At 44.3% G+C, this 23821-nt stretch overlaps 1 protein-coding gene across 3 annotated transcripts; it reads right to left on the reverse strand.

Annotated features, from left to right (window-relative positions):
- Positions 1-2240: 2240 nt before the first annotated feature.
- LOC311136636 (disabled homolog 2-like) lies at positions 2241-23172 on the reverse strand. 3 transcript variants are annotated; one of them, XM_084170832.1, is made up of 15 exons: positions 23000-23172; positions 18079-18390; positions 17685-17824; positions 13558-13656; positions 12390-12521; positions 12213-12296; positions 11764-11790; positions 11561-11611; positions 7966-8028; positions 4906-5520; positions 4179-4293; positions 3259-3912; positions 2951-3153; positions 2748-2808; positions 2241-2645 (listed from the first exon to the last, which is right to left on the reverse strand). In XM_084170832.1, the coding sequence occupies exons 2-14, from the start codon at positions 18224-18226 to the stop codon at positions 2755-2757; spliced, it is 2385 nt and encodes a 794-aa protein (XP_084026958.1). In that variant the 5' UTR covers positions 18227-18390; positions 23000-23172; the 3' UTR covers positions 2241-2645; positions 2748-2754. The 3 variants fall into 3 exon arrangements, with proteins under 3 accessions (XP_084026958.1, XP_084026959.1, XP_084026960.1); XM_084170833.1 differs by lacking the exon at positions 4906-5520 and adding an exon at positions 7606-7629; XM_084170834.1 differs by lacking the exon at positions 4906-5520.
- Positions 23173-23821: the final 649 nt, after the last annotated feature.

Consider the following 23821-nt stretch of genomic DNA (forward strand, 5'->3'; position numbering starts at 1 on the left):
TTCCTTCCAATCTTCTCACCACCTCCAGATAGGAGACACGCTGGACACTCCTTACCCGTGCCACCTCATTCTTCTTCACCCTAAAAGGGCACTCCAGGAATTCAGGCGCATGTTCACCTCCACAGTTGCAGCATTTCACTTCATCTGGCATACGATACTCTTCCCTTCTGCACACACTTGACACATGACCAGATATTTTACATTTATGACACTGAAGGGATTTGTGCACAAAAGCTCTTACAGGGTATCTCATGAATCCTAACTTTATATGAGAAGGGAGAGACTCTTCATCAAAGAACAGTAGCATGGATGAAGTGAATTTATTTTCTCCATCCACCATACAGGTCAGTCGACGTGCACCAACCACTCCATCGATGTCTTTAGTTATATCCTCTGCATTTATTTCTTGCGCCACCCGAGAAATAACCAGCTTGATAGGAGCCCTGCTACGAAAATCCATGCAGGAAACATTCCACTCCGATATAATAATATGCCATTTAGCAGACGCTTTTATCCAAAGCGACTTACAGTCATGTGTGCATACATTTTTACGTATGGGTGGTCCAGGGGATCGAACCCACTACCCTGGCGTTTCAAGCGCCATGCTCTACCAATTGAGCTACAGAGGACCACAGAGGATATATTTTTTAGTCTTAAAACACGCTTCTTCTGCTCCACAGACACACACAAAATCTAAATAAGACCACTTCTTGTGACTCTCACTGACTCCACACTTTCCTCCAACACATTCCAGATTTTCCTTGAGATGTTAAACGAATTTACCAAACAGACCAGGCCGGGGTTTGGGGTTTAAGAAGTCAATGAGAGAAGTGAAAAATTATTTGAGGTTAATTTTCTCAAAATCTAAAGGCACAACCTAGATTCGAGCTAATGTCTTAAGTAGCTGAATATGTTATTACCCCAGCCTTGTGAAAGTGACAAACTGACATGTTTTATTTTTCGTCAAAACCAACTTTAAATCGAAGCAGTGCCTTTGATTTGACGCCCTGCACATGCGCAGTTCAGTGCGAGATGACCATTAGACCAGATGACATGTTTCTGCGCATGAGCTTAGCTAGCCAACGTCGCCATGACCTCGCCTACAAGTGTGATATGGGATTTCTATTGGAGAAGCAGTTTCTGCCCATCTTCATACTGTACTGTCTTTGATAAACTCCAAAATATGCAATAGTGTGCAACTGCAGACCCCCCCCCCACCCCACCCCACCCACCCACCCACAGCTTTCACCTTGTCAATCTGTCATGAAAGAGGTGTTCTTATGTTTTGTTTACTCAGTGTATGTACATATGAGCATCATCCTATATAAATGAACATAAATGTAAATGTAAATTATGTACAAAACTGCAACTGAAAGAGATCGAGGCATAATATTATTTGGAAGTACACTGGATGTATTTTATTTAGAACATGATTGTAAAGTAGGTTTATCAAACATAACGGGAACCTTAAGTCAAATTCACCCTCTAATCTTTATCAGGGGCACGAAACTAAAACACAAAAGTACAATGTGATTTTCAATACACAAACATGTATTTTAATTTTTTTAAAGTCTCCAATAATTTCCATCAGTGATTCTGGCAAAATAAAAAATACTAATGATTCAGATACATATTATAACCCAGTTGTATGATCAAAGTGCAATTAGCGGAATGGTAAACAATTATGATTATTCTTTTTTTTTTGGGGGGGGGGGGGGGGGGGGGGGGTTCATGTGTTTGATACCATTCCATTCACTCCATTCCAGCCACTACACTCCATTTCCGCCAGTATTATGAGCCGTCCTCCCCTCAGCAGCCTCCACTGGCTAGGATGGTCTAAAACATTTAGCCAGGTGCTTTACAGTCATCCCAAAATAGGTGCATCAATGGCAAAGTATCTATGCGCTGACTCGGATAAGCCAAGTAAGAATATAGTAGGAATTAAAATTGTGTTCAGTCTTTCTCCAGTTTCAGATTTTTTGAAGAGCTGACTCCACTTCACTCATTTCATAGGTGGATTAAAACATTGCACCCCACAATTTCTATGAAAACGTATTTCAGTGGCCTATACTAAAAAGCACATGGGATACTAAAACAGGGTTACATTCATGAGGTGAGTCTAGTCTAGGGATGCAGTAATAACCCCCTTCCTAAACCTGAACAATATTTCCCTGAGCAGAACAATATCGAAAACACAACTTTTATAGGCAGAGACACCTAAAAGACCACACTGAAAGGAATTCATTTTTCTGTGTTTAATATAGAGCATTTCCAGGGCCTTCCCTTCCAACAATCCCTCCCACATTCATCCCTTCTTTTTTATATCCCTTTTTCTAATAATCACTTTATTACAATTCATTTTTTTACATTTAATTCAGTGGTACTGAAAAGCTATGCGAGATGGGAACCGAAACAAAACTACTACTGATTGGGCAAGACATTAAAGTTAAGGTGTTTTGGGGGAAAAAGAGGGGCTATGTAACGGACATCAAGAAAGGCAGTTGAGGAGTTAGTCAGTGTGGGCAAGGGGTTAGAAGTTGTAATCATGTAGATTGTCTGGCGCTTGTAGTTATAGCAGCTGGTTCTGAAGACATTATTTGGTCGTTGAGCGTCGCTGCTTATTCTCTGGACCACTGCAAACCTGACTGGAAGAAGAGAAAGCACAGGTTGAATACAAAAATGATTTAAAGTTATATCTAAATTCACAGTCTAAGGTTCAGAATGCTTTATCCATCTCTGTCACTCACGTGTCACTCAGGCAAAGGGGTTTCCAAAGGGGTCTCCGAAGGGATCCGAGCCACCAGTGGTCTGGGCAACAGGAGTGTCCCGTCATAACAATAAGGGAAAATATGAAGGTTTTATAATGATACAAAGCATTACGTCACAATCAATTGATTGAACGTTGATAGGATGAATTCCCTTATGTTTGTATATGCGTGTACATCCATACCGTAGCTAGAAGTGGTGCTCCAAAGGCATTAGGAGTTGCAGCGCCAAATGCGTCATCAAATAGGTTCTGGTTGAGACCTGCTGCTGCTGCTGGAGCAAGGCCTGTGGCTGGAGTAGGGGCAAATGCATACAGGAGCCCTGGCCCGGGGGCCGCTGCAGGAAACATGATGGGTGCAGAGTGCCGTGGGGCTGGTTTGGGTAGGTCTAGAAACAGACAGGGAAGAAAGGGGGTAATCAGGTGGATTAAAATGCATGTATACTCTCCAAATCAATTGATGGGAATTTAAAATTCAAAATAACTGCCATTACCATTGCCAACCGCTGAAATCCGACTCTGAATTTCAAAGTCGTCGTGATCCGCAACCTCCTGGGGCACGCCCACTTTGCTGGAGAAGTACTGTGCAAACGCCCCATCTCCATTGGTGCTTGGTGCGGCGGAACCGGGTGCCTGCTCTCCTTTCCTGGCCGGGATGGCTGGAGGCTTGGCGATCTGGAAGTCCTTGAACATGTCCTTCCCACTCTTCTTCTCCTTCTCCCCTCCCAGGGGGTCCAGAGCCATGAAGGCACTGGGTTCCACCTTAGCTGGGGTCTCCTTTACTGGCGGCCGGGGTGGGGGCCGCGGTGGACCCTGCGGAGGGCCTCCCATCATGACGTAAGGCCCGGGCTGGAAGGGGTTAGCCATGGGAGGCTGGCCCCAACCTGGTGCACCCATGGGCCCTGCAGGGGCAGGCTGTCCCCAAGCCTGGGTGACCGGCGGGGCCCCATACGGGGATGGCGCCTGCTGGCCCCAGGGGGCAGGGGGTATGGGCAGGGCACCGAAGGCAGATGGCTGGGGGAAGGTGGGCTGGGGGTTGGGGAGTGTGACCCCTCCTGGCATGGTGAACATGGAAGAGGCTGGGGCTCCCCATGGTGACGGGGCGGTCCGAGGGATGGTGACTGAAGGGGGACCCAACTGCAACGCTCCTGGAGGGAGAACAGGGTAGAGATGTCTTTAGGTTTGGGTGCAGTAGGTAGCCTACTGGCTACAAATCAACAGAATCTAACACACTAGCTAGTATGCACTCTACTGAGCTGAGTCCAGCTGAGCCATGCCGTAGGGCCTACTGCTCTAGCCTGATTACACATTAAACATAGTTGCTGGAGCCACACAGCTACAGATGCAGATTTTAACCACAGAACTAACATGCATGGGTAACATACTTTTGAGCCAATGGCAACACTAGTCTTACCCAGAGCTGCTATGGAGGAGGTGGGACTGAAGAGGTCATCGGAGGCAGACGAGCTGTCAGGCTGACTGGAGGCAGCAAACACGTCAGCCCCAAATAGGTCATCAGTAGGAGGAGACTGGCAGTGAAATGTCAGATTATTCAACCAAATAATGAACAATGATTGACTTTTAATTGAGGGCCAGTAAACACAGAGAAAACTGTGGTAAGCACAGAATTAATGAAAAGGTTTATTGTATGGATGCTTACGGAAAAAAAACTAAATTATCTGACATATACTGTATTCACAATTATTTAAAAAAACTATTTCTAACAATACTTAAAGACACAAATACCAACACTTACCTCCACACCTCACTGAAGCATGAATGTTAGGACAAGGAACATATGAATAGATAGTGTTTACGGTCTAGCAGAGAGAGGTTGTTAATCTGCCCTGGGACACAAGCCATGTGAGCACCACCATGCAGTTAGCCATGTTAGAAACCCAGAGACAAAACCAACACACCACCAACCCTAATATGCTTATACGAAAACCATGTTGGTAGAGACAAAACCAAGTGCAATGCAACCTGTTACCCTTGAGGAATAGAGTATAGTGGTATGGTATCCCAGTGCTGTGAAAGGGGGTTGTTGTTAGAAAACCAATTATGATTTGGGGAGGTGGTGTGCAGACAGAGACTCATTCTCAGACATGCAGCAACATCAGAGCTTCATTATGGAGCTTCACCTTGGCACTCCTCCGACCTCGTCCAGCCTTAGTGTTCTTTGGAGGGAGGCTTATCACTACCGAACCGTCCTTGCTATGACCCATGGGTGCGGGGGGATCGAACAGCACACCGTTACAGAGGGGCGGGCTTTTCCCAGATATGTCGAGAAAGGGGTTCTGTGGTGAGGACACAGGTCCCAAACCGTTCTGGAGAGGAACAGGGACCCTGCACTCGGACATCACACCCCCTAGTGGCCACAGGCCATTACTGAGAGCCAGGATCATGTTCTTATTGGACAACCCATTCAACTGCTGACTGAAGTAGTCAGAGTCTCCATTAAGACTACTGCCGTTCATGATTGGCCTGCCCAAGATGTCAACAGAGCTCTCTTGGCTGTGATTGGTGGAGGGTGCTGAGATCAGAGAATTGGGGGGTGCCGATTGGGCAAGGGGGTCGTCACTGAAAGGGTCAGTGTCTGGGGTTGGAAAGAAGCCAAATGTGGAGGAGAAGGGGTTCTCTGTTTGGGGGGTGCCCCAAGGGTTAGAGGCATAGGAAGTGAAGGGATTTCCTTTTATACAGTTCTGATTGCTGTCAACCTCAGTGGACAGATCCAGCAATAGCATTTCATTAGTCTCCTGGTTATCAAGGGAGGAAAACAAATAAATAAATAAATAAAAAGAGCGAGAGAGAGAGAGAAATCAGTTGTGCTGGAAGAGAGAAGCAACTGTTAACACAGCTAAATTAATCACATAATGACATGACAAGACAGTTTATGATTGTTGAAGCAAGTGTTGACGACGGACCAATAAACATTTAAACAGGAATCAGAAACTCAACTCTAGGAATGTGCTTTGTAATGGCAGTGCTTTTTTGTCCGTCTGATGATTTACAACCATATTTGACGTGTTGACATTTGAGATATATCCAGGAGACAATAAGCATACAGATTACAGACCTTTACAGAGTTGAGTTTGAGAGCCCTGTATGATGTGTGGGATAATACACTGCTCAAAAAAATAAAGGGAACACTTAAACAACACAATGTAACTCCAAGTCAATCACACTTCTGTGAAATCAAACTGTCCACTTAGGAAGCAACACTGATTGACAATACATTTCACATGCTGTTGTGCAAATGGAATAGACAACAGGTGGAAATTATAGGCAATTAGCAAGACACCCCCAATAAAGGACTGGTTTTGCAGGTGGTGACCACAGACCACTTCTCAGTTCCTATGCTTCCTGGCTGATGTTTTGGTCACTTTTGAATGCTGGCGGTGCTTTCACTCTAGTGGTAGCATGAGACGGAGTCTACAACCCACACAAGTGGCTCAGGTAGTGTAGCTCATCCAGGATGGCACATCAATGCGAGCTGTGGCAAGAAGGTTTGCTGTGTCTGTCAGCGTAGTGTCCAGAGCATGGAGGCGCTACCAGGAGACAGGCCAGTTCACCAGGAGACGTGGAGGAGGCCGTAGAAGGGCAACAACCCAGCAGCAGGACTGCTACCTCCGCCTTTGTGCATGGAGGAGCAGGAGGAGCACTGCCAGAGCCCTGCAAAATGACCTCCAGCAGGCCACAAATGTGCATGTGTCTGCTCAAACGGTCAGAAACAGACTCCATGAGGGTGGTATGAGGGCCCGACGTCCACAGGTGGGGGTTGTGCTTACAGCCCAACACCGTGCAGGACGTTTGGCATTTGCCAGAGAACACCAAGATTGGCAAATTCGCCACTGGCGCCCTGTGCTCTTCACAGATGAAAGCAGGTTCACACTGAGCACGTGACAGAATCTGGAGACGCCGGCCTGCAACATCATGCATGATCGGTTTGGTCATGCACACCAGCATGACCGGTTTGGTGATGGGTCAGTCATGGTGTGGGGTGGCATTTCTTTTGGGGGCCGCACAGCCCTCCATGTGCTCGCCAGAGGTAGCCTGACTGCCATTAGGTACCGAGATGAGATCCTCAGACCCCTTGTGAGACCATATGCTGGTGCGGTTGGCCCTGGGTTCCTCCTAATGCAAGACAATGCTAGACCTCATGTGGCTGGAGTGTGTCAGCAGTTCCTGCAAGAGGAAGGCATTGATGCTATGGACTGGCCCGCCCGTTCCCCAGACCTGAATCCAATTGAGCACATCTGGGACATCATGTCTCGCTCCATCCACCAACGCCACATTGCACCACAGACTGTCCAGGAGTTGGCGGATGCTTTAGTCCAGGTCTGGGAGGAGATCCCTCAGGAGACCATCCGCCACCTCATCAGGAGCATGCCCAGACGTTGTAGGGAGGTCATACAGGCACGTGGAGGCCACACACACTACTGAGCCTCATTTTGACTTGTTTTAAGGACATTACATCAATGTTGGATCAGCCTGTAGTGTGGTTTTCCACTTTAATTTTGAGGGTGACTCCAAATCCAGACCTCCATGGGTTGATAAATTTGATTTCCATTGATCATTTTTGTGTGATTTTGTTGTCAGCACATTCAACTATGTAAAGAAAAAAGTATTTAATAAGATTATTTAATTCATTCAGATCTAGGAGGTGTTATTTTAGTGTTCCCTTTATTTTTTTGAGCAGTGTATGATTGGTGGAAACTGAAGTTATGCAGTAAAGCTATGTTTTGGGGCGAGAGACTGAGACACTGCCACAATGCAGAACGAAACAGACATCTTTGACAACGGGCAAGACTGAGCTAGCTAGAGCCTGAGAGGAACTTTACCAGAGCTTGAGTTGTCAAAGCCCCCTGATTATAAATTGGGGAAAAGATCCTTGTTAGGAATAAGAATGGGCAAAAAGCCTCCAAAAATAAAATAGAAGCAAGGTCATGTGTTCATGTTGTCCGTACTGTCCAAAAATGGAATTACAAATGTATGAGCATATCAACCGTCAACCACTGCCTTATTATACCCATTTCTAAAGTGTGTTTGTGTTATTAACATTTCCCCAGTGCCATCATTTGGTAATCTCCTTATGAATGCAGTATGAAATGTTTCCAGAAACCTTGACGAGGGGTTCTATATTATATGTGTGCACTGTGCACATCCAGTGAGCCCCACCTCACAGCAACAGGCCAACTTACTGTAGGAGAATGCATGTCTGGAGGGGTGGACATGTCTCCAAACAGATCCAGCTGTTGCACCTCCTGAACAAATACACAAATATCCAGCATCAGCATCATAAAGATACATCCTCATAAAGATATATTACAGCATCATAAAGATATATTCAGTATCATAAAGATATATCCAGAATCATAAAGATACAGTGCCTTGCAAAAGTATTCATCCCCCTTGGCATTTTTCCTATTTTGTTGCATTGCAACCTGTCATTTAAATTGATTTTTATTTGGATTTCAAGTAATGGACATACACAAAATACTCCAAATTGGTGAAGTGAAAAAAATTACTTAAACGGAAAAGGGGTGCGTGCATATGTATTTGCTTTGAAGCCCCTAAATAAGATCTGGTGCAACCAATTACCTTCAGAAGTCACATAATTAGTTAAATAAAGTCCACCTGTGTGCAATCTAAGTGTCACATGATCTCAGGATATATACACACACACACCTGTTCTGAAAGGGCCCAGAGTCTGCAACACCACTAAGGAAGGGGCACCACCAAGCAAGCGGCACCATGAAGACCAAGGAGCTCTCCAAACAGGTCAGGGACAAAGTTGTGGAGATGTACAGATCAGGGTTGGATTATAAATAAATATCCTAAACTTTGAACATCCCACGGAGCACCATTAAATCCATTATAAAAAAATTGAAAGAATATGGCACCACAACAAACCTGCCAAGAGAGGGCCGCCCACCAAAACTCACGGACCAGGCAAGGAGGGCATTAATCAGAGAGGCAACAAAGACACCAAAGATAACCCTGAAGGAGCTGCAAAGCTCCACAGCGGAGATTGGAGTATCTGTCCATAGGACCACTTTAAGCCGTACACTCCACAGAGCTGGGCTTTACACAAGAGTGGCCAGAAAAAAGCCATTGCTTGAAGAAAAAAATAAGCAAACAGATTTGGTGTTCGCCAAAAGCCATGTGGGAGACTCCCCAAACATATGGAAGAAGGTACTCTGGTCAGATGAGACTAAAATTGAGCTTTTTGGCCATCAAGGAGAATGTTATGTCTGGCGCAAACCAAACACCTCATCACCCCGAGAACACCATCCCCACAGTGAAGCATGGTGGTGGCAGCATCATGCTGTGGGGATGTTTTTCCATCGGCAGGGACTGGGAAACTAGTCAGAATTGAAGGATGGCGCTAAATACAGGGAAATTATTGAGGGAAACCTGTTTCAGTCTTCCAGAGATTTGAGACTGGGACGGAGGTTCACCTTCCAGCAGGACAATTGTTTAAGGGGAAACATTTAAAATGGCATGGAATGGCCTTGTCAAAGCCCAGACCTCAATCCAATTGAGAACCTGTGGTATGACTTAAAGATTGCTGTACACCAGCGGAAACCATCTAACCTGAAGGAGATGGAGCAGTTTTTCCTTGAAGGATGGGCAAAAATCCCAGTGGCTAGATGTGCCAAGCTTATAGAGACATACCCCAAGAGACTTGCAGCTGTAATTGCTGCAAAAGGTGGCTCTACAAAGTAAATTTTTTATTGACTTTGGGGGGGGGTGAATAGTTATGCACACTCAAGTTATTTTATTTGGTCTTATTTCTTGTATGTTTCAGAAGAAAACATATTTTGCATCTTCAAAGTGGTAGCCATGTTGTGTAAATCAAATGATACAACCCCCCCCCCAAAAAAAATCCATTTTAATTCCAGGTTGTAAGGCAACAAAATAGGAAAAATGCCAAAGGTGGTGAATAATTTCACAAGCCACAGTATATCCAGTATCAGCATCAAAGATCTATCCAGCATCATAAAGATATATCCAGTATCAGCTTCAAAAAGATATATATGGCATCATAAAGATATACAGTGAGGGAAAAAAGTATTTGATCCCCTGCTGATTTTGTACGTTTGCCCACTGACAAAGAAATGATCAGTCTATAATTTTAATGGTAGGTTTATTTGAACAGTGAGAGACAGAATAACAACAAAAAAATCCAGAAAAACGCATGTCAAAAACGTTATCAATTGATTTGCATTTTAATGAGGGAAATAAGTATTTGACCCCTCTCAATCAGAAACATCTGTCTCCCAGGTGTTTTTTTATACAGGTAACAAGCTGATTAGGAGCACACTCTTAAAGGGAGTCTCAGCTTGTTACCTGTATAAAAGACACCTGTCCACAGAAGCAATCAATCAGATTCCAAACTCTCCACATGGCCAAGACCAAAGAGCTCTCCAAGGATGTCAGGGACAAGATTGTAGACCTACACAAGGTTGGAATGGGCTACAAGACCATCGCCAAGCAGCTTGGTGAGAAGGTGACAGTTGGTGCGATTATTTGCAAATGGAAGAAACACAAAAGGACTGTCAATCTCCCTCGGCCTGGGGCTCCATGCAAGATCTCACCTCGTGGAGTTGCAATGATCATGAGAACGGTGAAGAATCAGCCCAGAACTACACGGGAGGATCTTGTCAATGATCTCAAGGCAGCTGGGACCATAGTCACCAAGAAAACAATTGGTAACACACTACGCCGTGAAGGACTGAAATCCTGCAGCGGCCGCAAGGTCCCCCTGCTCAAGAAAGCACATATACATGCCCGTCTGAAGTTTGCCAATGAACATCTGAATGATTCAGAGGAGAACTGGGTGAAAGTGTTGTGGTCAGATGAGACCAAAATTGAGCTCTTTGGCATCAACTCAACTCGCTGTGTTTGGAGGAGGAGGAATGCTGCCTATGACCCCAAGAACACCATCCCCACCGTCAAACATGGAGGTGGAAACATTATGCTTTGGGGGTGTTTTTCTGCTAAGGGGACAGGACAACTTCACCGCATCAAAGGGACGATAGACAGGGCCATGTACTGTCAAATCTTGGGTGACAACCTCCTTCCCTCAGCCTTAGCATTGAAAATGGGTCGTGGATGGGTATTCCAGCATGACAATGACCCAAAACACACAGCCAAGGCAACAAAGGAGTGGCTCAAGAAGAAGCACATTAAGGTCCTGGAGTGGCCTAGCCAGTCTCCAGACCTTAATCCCATAGAAAATCTGTGGAGGGAGCTGAAGGTTCGAGTTGCCAAACATCAGGCTCGAAACCTTAATGACTTGGAGAAGATCTGCAAAGAGGAGTGGAACAAAATCCCTCCTGAGATGTGTGCAAACCTGGTGGCCAACTACAAGAAACGTCTGACCTCTGATTGCCAACAAGGGTTTTGCCACCAAGTCATGTTTTGCAGAGGGGTCAAATACTTATTTCCCTCATTAAAAAGCAAATCAATGTAACATTTTTGACATGCGTTTTTCTGGATTTTTTTGTTGTTATTCTGTCTCTCACTGTTCAAATAAACCTACCATTAAAATTATAGACTGATCATGTCTTTGTCATTGGGCAAACGTACAAAATCAGCAGGGGATCAAATACTTTTTCCCCCCTCACTGTATACAGTATCAGCGTCATAAAGAAAGAGATGTGACAAAACAGTCTTGATCAACACAACACCACAGAACGTCTACTAGTAGACAGGTGGTCTTGGAGAATGCTCTTTTGCATCCACTTGGCACCCCTTTGAATGTATGATTCCATGATCTGAAACACTTACTTTGGCAGTGCCCACCTGGCCATCGATACTGAGCAAGGAATCGCTGCCATTCTATAAATGAAACACAGCAATAAGGGGTCAAGTATGCACTACTACAGCCTACATCTCAGATCAAGCTTATATTATTCAACATACACAGGCACTTAAAAAAGAAAAATTCACAAATAGGTGATTAGTGGAATGACAAATACACAGGCACTTACCTCAACTGTTGTGTTATTGCACTGACCCTGAACAGATAGACGAAGAGGAAAAACAAGATGATTCCATTGGAGGAATGTCATATGTTCTCCATTTACTTATTGGATGAGATTTGTGATATATTTGTGCCATAATGAGTCATCTCATTGCAATACAATGAATGCATGGTTTGTGGTGCAGGACTGTAATACAGCGCTAGTGGGCAGTGTCGACCTCGCACAACTTCAGTCACATGACCTCCATCCAGTCAGCAAACCCTAAATAATACCTCCCCAAAAACAACACTTAAAAAAAAAAAAAGGGTTATGTTCAGTAGGGAGAAAACAAGTTTTGCAACTGATTGAAGCAGGGAAGAACTATTAGCACATAGAACAGTTTGTTTTCTGTTGCAAAATGTTTTGCTACGGTGTGTCCTACTGAACACAACCCGGATCCCACCATAGTCATTTACCTTCTGTGAGGACTCAGACTCTTTCTTCTTCATGTTGAAGATGACCTGGAACAGATCCTTCAAGTCAATGACCAGGGGCTCTGCCTATATGGAGAGGAAATTAATGGAAAAACACAGTCAATAGATACAATCAAAGACTTGCAACAGTCTGCGTGTGTGTCCCTGTGTGTCTGTTACCTGCTGGCCAGTCTTTATGGCGAAGAACTGGTGCTGTCCCTCGGCCCCACACACGTAGCCAAAGGCCCTGTTATCTGTTACGTCTCTGGCGATGAACGAGATCCTATTCACTATGTGCTCGTGTTCTATTACCTGAGAGAGAGGAAATGAGAAAACAGCTTTTAAAACAGTTTAAATCAAATACAATTTTATTTGCCACATGCGACGAATACAACAGGTGTAGACCTTACCGTGAAATGCTTACTTACAAGCCCCTTAACCAACAACGCAGTTCAAGAAATAGAGTTAAGAAAATATTTATTAAATAAACAAAAGTAAAATACAATAAAAAAGTAACACAAAATAACAATAACGAGGCTATATACAGGGGGCACCGGTACCGAGTCAATGTGCGGGGGTACAGGTTAGTCAAGGTAATTTGTACATGTGGGTAGGGGTAAAGTGACTATGCATAGATAATAAACAGCGAGTAGCAGCAGTGTAAAAACAAAGGGGGGGAGGTCAATGTAAATAGTCCGGGTGGCCATTTGATTAATTGTTCAGCAGTCTTATGGCTTGGGGGTAGAAGCTGTTAAAGAGCCTTTTGGTTCTAGACTTGGCGCTCTGGTACCGCTTGCCGTGCAGTAGCAGAGAGAACAGTCTGTTTAGTCTAGATTAGCATAATAATATAAACATGAACTGAGGCCTACATGGCATCTACTCTTGATTGAGATCATCTGCTGTGTTCATATTATTCTGAAAATGTTCCTCTATGATGTCTACAATAGATCATTCTATTTTAGGTTGGTACTCCCCAGCCACTGAGACATGGTCTAGAAAGAGGAACAGAGGAATTAACTATGGTTTAGAAAGCATTTTACATTACTTTTTAGTCATTTAGCAGACACTCTTATCCAGAGCGACTTACAGTTAGTGAGTGCATACATTATCTTTCTATTTTCATACCCCCGTGGGAATCGAACCCACAACGCCATGCTCTACCAACTGAGCTACATCCCTGCCGGCCATTCCCTCCCCTACCCTAGACGACGCTGGGCCAATTGTGCGCCGCCCCATGGGTCTCCCGGTCACGGCCGGCTACGAAAGAGCCTGGATTCGAACCAGGATCTCTAGTGGCACTTAGACCACTGCGCCACTCGGGAGAAAGCCATAGAAGGGTTGTTCTCACCCCTGTTTTCTCATTGATGATCTTGATGCCCGACATGGATATGTTGACCCAGATCCTCTGCTTGTGTTTGCCCTGGGACCGAAAGGCTATTGCCATGCCCTGCAAAAAAACAAGAATTACTGCCACAACAGCAAAACACAGTTACATTACAAACACCACACACAAAAAAATGACATACTAACACAAAGACCAGGGAGGTTTTCCAATGTCTCGCAAAGAAGGGCACCTATTGGTAGATGTGTAAAAATAAAAAAGCAGACATTGAATAAGCCCTTTGAGCATGGAGACGTTATTAATTACACTTTGGATGGTGTATCAATACACCCAATCACTACAAAGATACAGTGCATTCGGAAAGAATTCAGACTCCCTTCCTTTTTCCACTTTGTTACGTTACAGCCTTATTCTAAAATGGATTAAATAAATAAAAAATCCTCAGCAATCCACACACAATACCCCATAATGACAAAGCGAAAACAGGTTTTTAGATTTCTTTGCAAATGTATAAAAAAATTAAAACACAGAAATAACTTATTTACATAAGTATTCAGACCCTTTGCTATGAGACTCGAAATTAAGCTCAGATGCATCCAGTTTCCATTGATGATCCTTGAGATGTTTCTACAACTTGATTGGAGTCCCCCTGTGGTAAATTCAATTGATTTGACATGATTTGGAAAGGCACACATCTGTCCATATACAGTCCCACAGTTGACAGTGGATGTCAGAGCAAAAACGAGCCATGAGGTCGAGGAATTATCCTTAGAGCTCCGAGACAGGATTGTGCAGAGGCACAGATCTGGGGAAGGGTACCAAAAATGTCTGCAGCATTGAAGGTCCCCAAGAACACAGTGGCCTCCATCATTCTTAAATGGAAGAAGTTTGGAACCACCAAGACTCTTCCTAGAGCTGGCCGCCCAGCCAAACTGAGCAATCGGGGGAGAAGGGCCTTGGTCAGGGAGGTGACCAAGAACCCGATGGTCACTCTGACAGAGCTCCAGAGTTCCTCTGTGGAGATGGGAGAACCTTCCAGAAGGACAACCATCTCTGCAGCACTCCACCAATCAGGCCTTTACGGTAGAGTGGCCAGACTGAAGTCACTCCTCAGTAAAAAGGCACCTGACAGCCTGCTTGGCATTTGCCAAAAGGCACCTAAAGGACTCAGACCATGAGAAACAAGATTATCTGGTATGATGAAACCAAGATTGAACTCTTTGGCCTTAATGCCAAGCGTCACGTCTTGAGGAAACCTGGCACCATCCCTACTGCGAAGCATGGTGGTGGCAGCATCATGCTGTGGGGATGTTATTTAGCGGCAGGGACTGGGAGACTAGTCAGGATGGAGGGAAAGATGAATGGAGCAAAGTACAGAGAGATCCTAGATGAAAACCTGCTCCAGAGCGCTCATGGCCTCAGACTGGGGCGAAGGTTCACCTTCCAACAGGACAACGACCCTAAGCACACAGCCAAGAGTACGCAGGACTAGCTTCGTGACGAGTCTCTGAATGTCCTTGAGTGGCCCAACCAGAGCCCGAACTTGAACCTGATCCAACATCTCTGGAGAGACCTGAAAACAGCTGTGCAGCGACACTCCCTATCCAACCTGACAGAGCTTGAGAGGATCTGCAGAGAAGAATGGGAGAAACTCCCCAAATACAAGTGTGCCAAGCTTGTAGCATCATACCCAAGAAGACTCAAGGCTGTAATCGCTGCCAAAGGGACTTCAACAAAGTACTGAGTAAAGGATCTGAATACTTATGTAATGTGATTTCAGTTTTTATTTGTAATACATTTGCAAAAATGTCTAAACCTGTTTTTGCTTTGTCATTATGGGGTATTGTGTAGATTGATGAGAATAAAAAAATAAATCTGTTTTAGAATATGGCCGTAACGTAACAAAATGTGGAAAAGGTCAAGGGGACTGAATACTTTCCGAATGCACTGTACAGGCATCTTTCCCGGAGAGGAAGGAAACCACTCAGGGATTTCAACATGAGGACAATGGTGACTTTAAAACAGTTACAGAGTTTAATGGCTGTGATAGGAGAAAACTGAGAATGGATCAACAACATTGTAGTTACTCCACAATACTGATGTAATTGACAGAGTGAAAAGAAGGGAGCCTGTACATAATAAGAATATTCCAAAACATGCATCATGTTGCAACAAGGCACTAAAGTAATACTGCAAATAATATGGCAACGCAATTCACTTTTTGTCCTGAATGCAAAGTGTTAGGTTAGGGGCAAATCCAATACAACACATTACTCAGTACCACTCTCCATGGTGGTGGCTGCATCATGTTATGGGTATGCTTGTAATTGTTAAGGACTGAGGAGTTTTTCAGGATAAAAATGGAATGGAGCTAAGCACAGGCAAAATCCTAGAGGAAAACATGGTTCAGTCTGGGCGTTGGGCGATGCATTCACCTTTCAGCAGGACAATAACCTAAAACACGGCCAAATCTACACTGGAGTTGCTTACAAAGAAGACAGTGAATGTTCCTGAGTGGCCGAGTTACAGTTTTGACTTAAATCTGCTTGATAATCTATGGAAAGACTTGAAAATGGTTGTGGGGCAATGATCAACAACCTATTTGACAGAGCTTGAAGAATTTTGAAAAGCATAAATGGGCAAATGTTGCACAATCCAGGTGTGGAAAGCTCTTAGAGACTTACCCAGAAATATTCACAGCTGTAATTGCTGCCAAAGGTGATTCTAACATACTTACACTACCAGTGAAATGTTTGGACACGCCTACTCATTCAAGGGTTTTTCTTTATTTGTATTATATTTGACATTGTAGAGTAATAGTGAAGATTTCAAAACTATGAAATGACACATATGGAATCATGTAGTAACCAAAAAAGATGTTAAACAAATCAAATGCAAAGAGTGTGCAAAGCTGTCATCAAGGCAAAGGGCGGCTATTTGAAGAATCTCAAATATATTTTGATTTGTTTAACACTTTTTTGGTTACTACATGATTCCATATGCGTCATTTCATAGTTTAAGTCTTCACTATTATTTTACAATGTAGAAAATATTAAAAATAAAGAAAAACCCTTGAATGAGTAGGTGTCCAAACTTTTGACTGGTATTGTATGTAAATGAGATATTTCTCAATTTCATTTTCAATACATTTGCAAAGAATTCTAAAAACATGTTTTCGCTGTCATTACGGGGAATTGTGTGTAGATGGGTGAGGAAGGCAAGTTGGCCAGTTTGTGGCCAGTTTATTAGGTACACTACCCCATTCACGAAAATGGGTCGCTCCTACAGACAGTGAGTCACGTGGCCTTGGCTTGTTATATCAGTTACTGTTCGATTGAACGTTAGAATGGGCAAAATGAGTGACCTAAGCGACTGAGCGTGGCATGATCGTCGGTGCCAGGCGCGCCGGTTCCAGTATCTCAGAAACAGCCAACCTCCTGGGCTTTTCATGCACGACAATGTCTAGGGTTTACTGAGAATGATGCGACAAACAAAAAACATCCAGTCAGCGGCAGTCCTGTGGCCAAAAACAGCTTGTTGATGAGAGGTTGGAGGAGATTGGCAAGAATCGTGCAAGCTAACAGGCAGGCCACAAACTCAGCTCAGCTAACAGGCGGGCCACAAACTCAGCTCAGTACAACAGTGGTGTGCAGAAGGGCATTTCGGAATGCACAACTCGTCAGTCTGTCACAGATAGGCTATTGCAGCAGACGACCACACCGGGTTCCACTCCTATCAGCTAAAAACAAGAAGCAGCTCCAGTGGGCACGCGATCACCAACACTGGACAATTGAGGAGTGGAAAAACGTTGCCTGGTCCGACAAATCCCGGTTCCTGTTGCGTCATGCCGATGGCAGAGTCAGATTTGGCATAAGCAGCCATGGCCCAACCCTGCCTGGTGTCAATGGTACAGGCAGGTGGCGGTGGTGTAATGGTGTGGGGAATGTTTTCTTGGCACACGTTAGGTCCCTTGATACCAACTGAGCAACGTTTCCATGTCCCGAAGAATTCAGACTGTTCTGGAGGCAAACAGGACTCCGACCCGGCACTGGATGGGTGTACCTAATAAACTGGCCCCTGAGTGTATATGCATACCAGTACGTGTACTGTAGCATTTGCATCAGACGTGGTACCTTGAGTTTCATCATGGAATCCTGGCTCATCTTGTCCCCTCGGGCCTCTGGGACATCATCAATGCCAATCAGCTTGGCCCTGTACCTCACACCGTCACCCTGGAACCGGGACAACAGGTACTCATCAGTCTTCTCTGGAGCTGGACGGAGGGATGAGAGCAGGAGAGAAAACAGATTGATTTTCACTTTCTGTCCGGTTGAGCATGCCCTCTACAATTCTTCTGTATTTATTTTATTACATAGCCTCGACCATCACACCACAAGACGCATGGAAATCAAAATATGTAAAACTAGACCAAAGGTCAAGTCTGACGTCACAGAAAAAGGCAGTTCAGCCTATAACACCAAATCCCTCACATGTGGGGAGAGAGGGAGTGGCCCTTACATACAGTACCTTTCTTCTTCTCTTTCTTGAAGGGGGTCTTGGCTGGTGCTGTGGAAGGGGTGGTGGGGAGGCTGGTTGTGGAGGATGTGGGGGGGGCAGGAGGGCTGGAGTGGTCGGCCGGGACGACAGGTACACTGCTTTCCACTTCTGTAGACATGGTGGGTTGGGGGACCAGCCTTACGGGAGTCGGGACAGGCAGACAGGACAGGGGGGGTAAACCTGACGAGGCAGCAGCTCCGGTCGCTCCTCGTTCAGGCCGGGGGAGGGGGTGGGGTCAACTCAGCAAAGAGCCTCAGCACTTGCACATGCTCAGTTATGTGCCTGGAGGAGGGAGAGAGGAAGGAGTGTGACAGAAATATAATGCAATGACACTCCAATGTTAAGCTTTCTGAAAATTAAAGGTGAAATACCAAAACATTTTGGTGATAAATGCAGAATGATAACAGAACAAAGACATTACAGCTCTAAACATTTTTAAAGACCAACAGCTTTTGCTGGCTTGCGCTACCTGAAATTGTCCCTTAAGGGTTTTGTGAGCATCGTAAAAAGTAATATTACTTTAATGATCAACAACCAGGAGCCATGACCCCACTACCTCGTTCCTACTAACCAGGCACAAGGAGCACACACCATTTTGACCCACGTTGTAGCCTTGCTGTGAAACGTGGATAGCCATGATGGTTGATCGCAGGTGAGGAAACTGCCATTGAACTCAGTGGGCTCTTTAATTAATACTGAGTGTGTGAGAGAGAGGAACACCTGGAGGGCATCAGAAACAGCTGTGCAACTGGCCAGACACACACTTCCTGTTTCGAACAGTGCGTCCCATCAGTAATCTGATTCCCACAGTCACAGAGGCCCTGTCCTGAACACCACCAGTCCAGGTCTGAGACGAGCATAGACAAGAGGCTGGGAGTTCAAAAGCTGAATAAGCCACGACTCACTCTGGCAGAGCAGAGCAAAGATTGGGAGCGACCAAAGGTTGAGCTATTAAAAGTTAATCTTACGCTAGCTGGTTGGTGTTAAAACTGACAGACCCCATGATGACCATATACATTTTTACATTTTAGTAATTTAGCAGACGCGCTTATCCAGAGTGACTTACAGTTAGTGAGTGCATACATTTTTTTTTTTTTCCATACTGGCCTCCCGTGGGAATCGAACCCACAACCCTGGCGTTGCAAACACCATGCTCTACCAACTGAGCTACACGCTCCAGTAATCTCTTAATAACACACAGCTAAGATCAACATGACAGTACAGCTCGCAATTCACCCTCAGCAACTGCAGTGCTACCCTATAAAACCTCAGATGGGAATCATCATAATAGACCAACGTGCAAACAACTTATTGACAATGTCACTGAGTATACAAAACATTAAGAACAAGTGCTCTTTCCATGACAGACTGACAAGGTGAATCCAGGTGAAAGCTACGATCCCTTATTGAGGTCACTTGTTAAAGCCACTTCAAATCAGTGTAGATGAAGGGGAGGAGACAGGTTAAAGAATCATTTTTCAGCCTTGAGACAATTGAGACATGGATTGTGTATATGTGTCATTTAGAGGCTGAATGGGCACAACAAAATATTTAAATGCCTTTGAACAGGGTATGGTAGTAGGTACCAGGAGCACCAGTTTGTGTCAAGAACTTCAACGCTGCTGGGTTTTTCACACTCAACAGTTTCCCATGTGTATCAAGAATGGTCCACCACCCAAAGGACATCCAGCAAACTTGACAACTGTGGGAAGCATTGGAGTCAACATGGGCCAGCATCCCCGTGGAACGCTTGCCTCGACGAATGAAGGCCGTTCTGAGGGCAAATATTAAGAAGTTGTTCCTAATGTTTGGTACACTCAGTGTATGTCTAATGTCCAAGAATGTGACGGAGGCAGGAGCCCATAGGCCGGCTAAACTCTTTCTTTCAACAAACGTCACTCTGGAATAGGGAGACATTAAAGGCCAAGAACCTCCTGTTTGACACAGCTCAAGTTGAATTCCCTTCCCTTTACATAGAGGCCTCTTGTAGTTCTCTCTCTCACTCACTCACTCACTGTGCCAGTCTAGTGGGTTACTCATAAAAACAGTCCATTTCCTGAAAACAAGTAGAAAGCTGACAGTCTAGAGGCACTTGTAAAACCCAAAGCACAGTTAGTGACTGCTGAAGAGTAGTTAACATTAACCCAACTCTCATCAGGTAAAGTCCATCCTGAGCTCTACCCTGATGACGGTTAATCACAATAACATTAAAACTACAGTGATAGAGACTGGAAGCTGTCAAAGAGATTGACCTGTTTAAACGATAGTGACTATAGGCTTTTCCTTTAGTACCATCTTTCACACTACTTTGCCGACCCTAACCGCACTGGCTCAGATATTCTCTTTTCACATTGTCCTTCAGTACGGTTCCTGCAACTATGGTGGATACATAACCAGTCCAGTACACGTTGCTTTGGCTACGCTCAGTTTGGCTCAGTAGGGTGAAAAGCTCTAGGTTGTGCCATTAATAAAGCGATTATCTAATGACTCTCCTCAGTCTCGGTTGTCCTCAAGCTGTTGAAAGTGACTGGGCTAGTCCATATTCTATTCCACCCCAAGAGGGAAACCATAGAGATAAAACACATCTATCAGTGTGTGTGTGTGTGTGTGTGTGTGTGTGTGTGTGTGTGTGTGTGTGTGTGTACACGTGCATATTATATTACATCCCTAGAGGGGAAACAGTGTCAGGAACAAGATAAGAGAAGAGCTTGGGGCCATTTAGTGCATCAGAGCTGTGTGTCAGCAATATCACCTTTAACCGTGATAACACTTAAACTTCCACTATGAGAAGTATGCAGCTCTTCCAAAGCAATTTGAGTTTCAAAGTCAGATGACATGCTTTGCAGAGCTACCGTTTTTAAGGTCTACAACAGCAGCGTCCAGAAGAGTTTTCCGGTCATGTCATGATAGCTGAAGCATTCGGTGATAGCAGGGTTTGATTGAATCACTGCTTAAAGACTTACGTAATCTTTGGTCCCATCTGTTACTGAGTGCAAGTATTCTCACTCTTTACATGGGTGTTTAGGAGGCCTCTATCACAGAGAAGACAATTAGGCCTAGGTTCCTAATAAATGATGAGTTATTTGATAACATGAAGCAATAAGGGTTACACTACCAATCACATTCCAGATGGCGCCGCATGACTGATTGGATCATCTGTGGTGACCCCTAAGATTTTATTCAGCAGTGGTGGCAAAGTTAGTGTGGTGGTGTGATAGGATCCGTGGTCTCAGACTGAACATTTTAGAGGCAATCCTCTTGGCCGCAGAGACAATTATGCTGTTTTAAAGCCAATTTCCTGCAATTCTACACATTTTGGAAAGGGGCGGAGAGAAAAATGTACAGTTTTAAAAAGCTAATTTCCTGCAATTCTACACATACCATCGCTTATGCCGTGCTCTTATGCGATCTGAGTGACTCAAACATTATAATAATAATAATAATAATAATAAGCCATTTAGCAGACGCTTTTATCCAAAGCGACTTACAGTCATGTGCGCATAAATGTTTACGTATGGGTGGTCCCGGGGATCGAACCCACTACCCTGGCGTTACAAGCACCATGCTCTACCAATTGAGCTACAGAGGAACATAACAAAATCTTCAACAACGATAATAAATAAAAGTAATTATAAGGCGGCCTGCTGCTGTTAAATGAATATAGGGAAAACACTGGTGTCTCTCTGTGTGTGTCTCTTTCTCTATCTGTGTGTCTCTCTCTCTCTCTCTGTGTGTGTGTGTGTGTGAGACAAGTCAAAGGACCTCCAGTAATGGGTGAGAAGAGGACGATTTGGGATACTGTCAGCCAGGAAGGGTTAAAACGGAAATAGCTTAGGGGTGGTGACGTGACCCACATGACCTTAGCTGTTCAGTAACTACCATGGAGTGACAGTCCAGGTGACTTTGCCCCAGTAAGTGGTGGTGTCAGCGACTATAGAAAACGCTAATAAAAAAACAACTTCAGTGTCAGCATGTTAACTAACCTGGCTGACACACTGCATTAAAAGACTGGCCCCTGTCTAAGAACAGACAAAAACCATTGGCATTTCCACAGCTTTAGAAGTGAGAGAAGGACCCGACGCATTACAAATAGCTATAAGACATTTGAAAGCTGACAGTGGATCAACTTTCCAAAAACAGGATGGTCACCTTATAACCATTGGCCATCTTGCTCAAATGCATAGACTGAATCTGAATCCATAGTGTTTTTTCACTAAGTCAGCAGAATTGATGCAGAGAGCGAGAGAGAGGTGAAGTTCTATTCAGCACATCTGGAGAAGATCAGGGGATTAAATCACACAGACTCAATAGGATGGTGAAATACCACTACAGCCTATAGGCCCACTGTAGGTACAGGCAGTGGCCTTGACTACAGACAAAGACTACAGGCAAACAATTACCATCTACTAGGGATAAAGATAGCTATATGTATTGTATATGTATTTTATAAACTCAAAGATGCAGTCATGAATAGCAGTAAACTATTGGAATACATCTGGTTGCGCAAGAGGACAATTATTCTCTTCGTAGGCCTACAAAGGAGGGTTAACCATGATGGATTAACATCCAAGGTGGCCAAAGTATGATTTGAACGTCGTTCTAGCCTTATATTCAACAAGTAAGACAACAGGGGGATCCGTTACTCAGCCGAGGTACATTTTCAGCAAGCAAAATAGCGACTTCCCACAATTACGTGCGCACAGCTGGAACTAATGGAAAAACCAGGGGGCTTCTTGAGTTTGTTTGGTTCAGTATGTAAAATATCTCACGAATATCATTCCAAATGTATCATATCATATATAGGATTCCGTGATATGACAACACAAATAGCTTTCCCTGCCTGGTAACTTAGTTGAATTTGTGGCTGCGAAATAATGTGGATGTCACGTACCGTTAACAAGCGCTCCAGACAGAATTCTTCATATTCGAGTTGTCTTTCAGCGTTCTGACTGTCATGCGAATGCTACCTTCCCCGTCGACACGTCTCCTGTCCGCTATGAGGTTTAAATCAAACGCAGCTTTTCAGAGACGTGTTGGAATCAGATGTTACCGCTGAGATGTGCCCCGGAACGCGCCGCTATGCGGTGAATTGGATACTCCCCCACAGCACCCGGCTCCTGCGACTTCCCAATTTAACCCCTTGCACGCCAGAACGTCGGGAGTCACTGTTGTGCCTGTAGAGGCCCCAAATCTACACCAAACAATGATGAGACCAATAGGATGATTGACATGTAACCACTATATCATTCTTACACCACATTGCAACCAGAGAGGTATACTACAAAGCAGAATCAAGGAGTTAGCCAGCTAACTTGCCTAAATATTTTGAAATAACTTTACAATTGTTTTAGAAAGGTAAGCTTGAAATAGGAATGGTCTAATTGAGTCAACAACCAAAAACACATATCTAAGTTTAGCTTTCTTAATGAACCAGAAAATCTAGTTATTTCTGTCTGTTTATCAATGTTAGCTGGCTAACTCATTAAACCTACTGTGTACTAGTATACCCCTCTGATGTTGCCTTTAGTTTTATGCAAATCAATGAAATTGCTCTCTAAATGTACATTCTAATATTTGGGCCACATTACTTGATCTGTGTAGCCTAAGCCTATAAGAACATATCAAATATTTTCAGATGTTTTGCAGATGAAAAAATTAAATAATTGCCCACTGCACTGCCCCAGGTTATTTTAACCCAAATTTAGTAGGCCTG

Source organism: Coregonus lavaretus (assembly GCF_964263955.1).
Source record: "Coregonus lavaretus genome assembly, chromosome: 10".
Classification (NCBI taxonomy): domain Eukaryota; kingdom Metazoa; phylum Chordata; class Actinopteri; order Salmoniformes; family Salmonidae; genus Coregonus; species Coregonus lavaretus.

What these genes read in the sequence shown, in the direction of transcription:
- LOC311136636 (XM_084170832.1), bottom strand. Translation starts at nt 18,226, where the DNA reads ATGTCTACAGAAGTGGAAAGCAGTGTACCTGTCGTCCCGGCCGACCAC. An exon ending in TCATCAATGAGAAAACAGGG is followed by an intron (nt 12,522 to 13,557) that starts GTGAGAACAACC and finishes CCTCTCTCTCAG; the next exon opens with GTAATAGAACACGAGCACAT. An exon ending in GAGCACCACTTCTAGCTACG is followed by an intron (nt 2,809 to 2,950) that starts GTATGGATGTAC and finishes CCTGTTGCCCAG; the next exon opens with ACCACTGGTGGCTCGGATCC.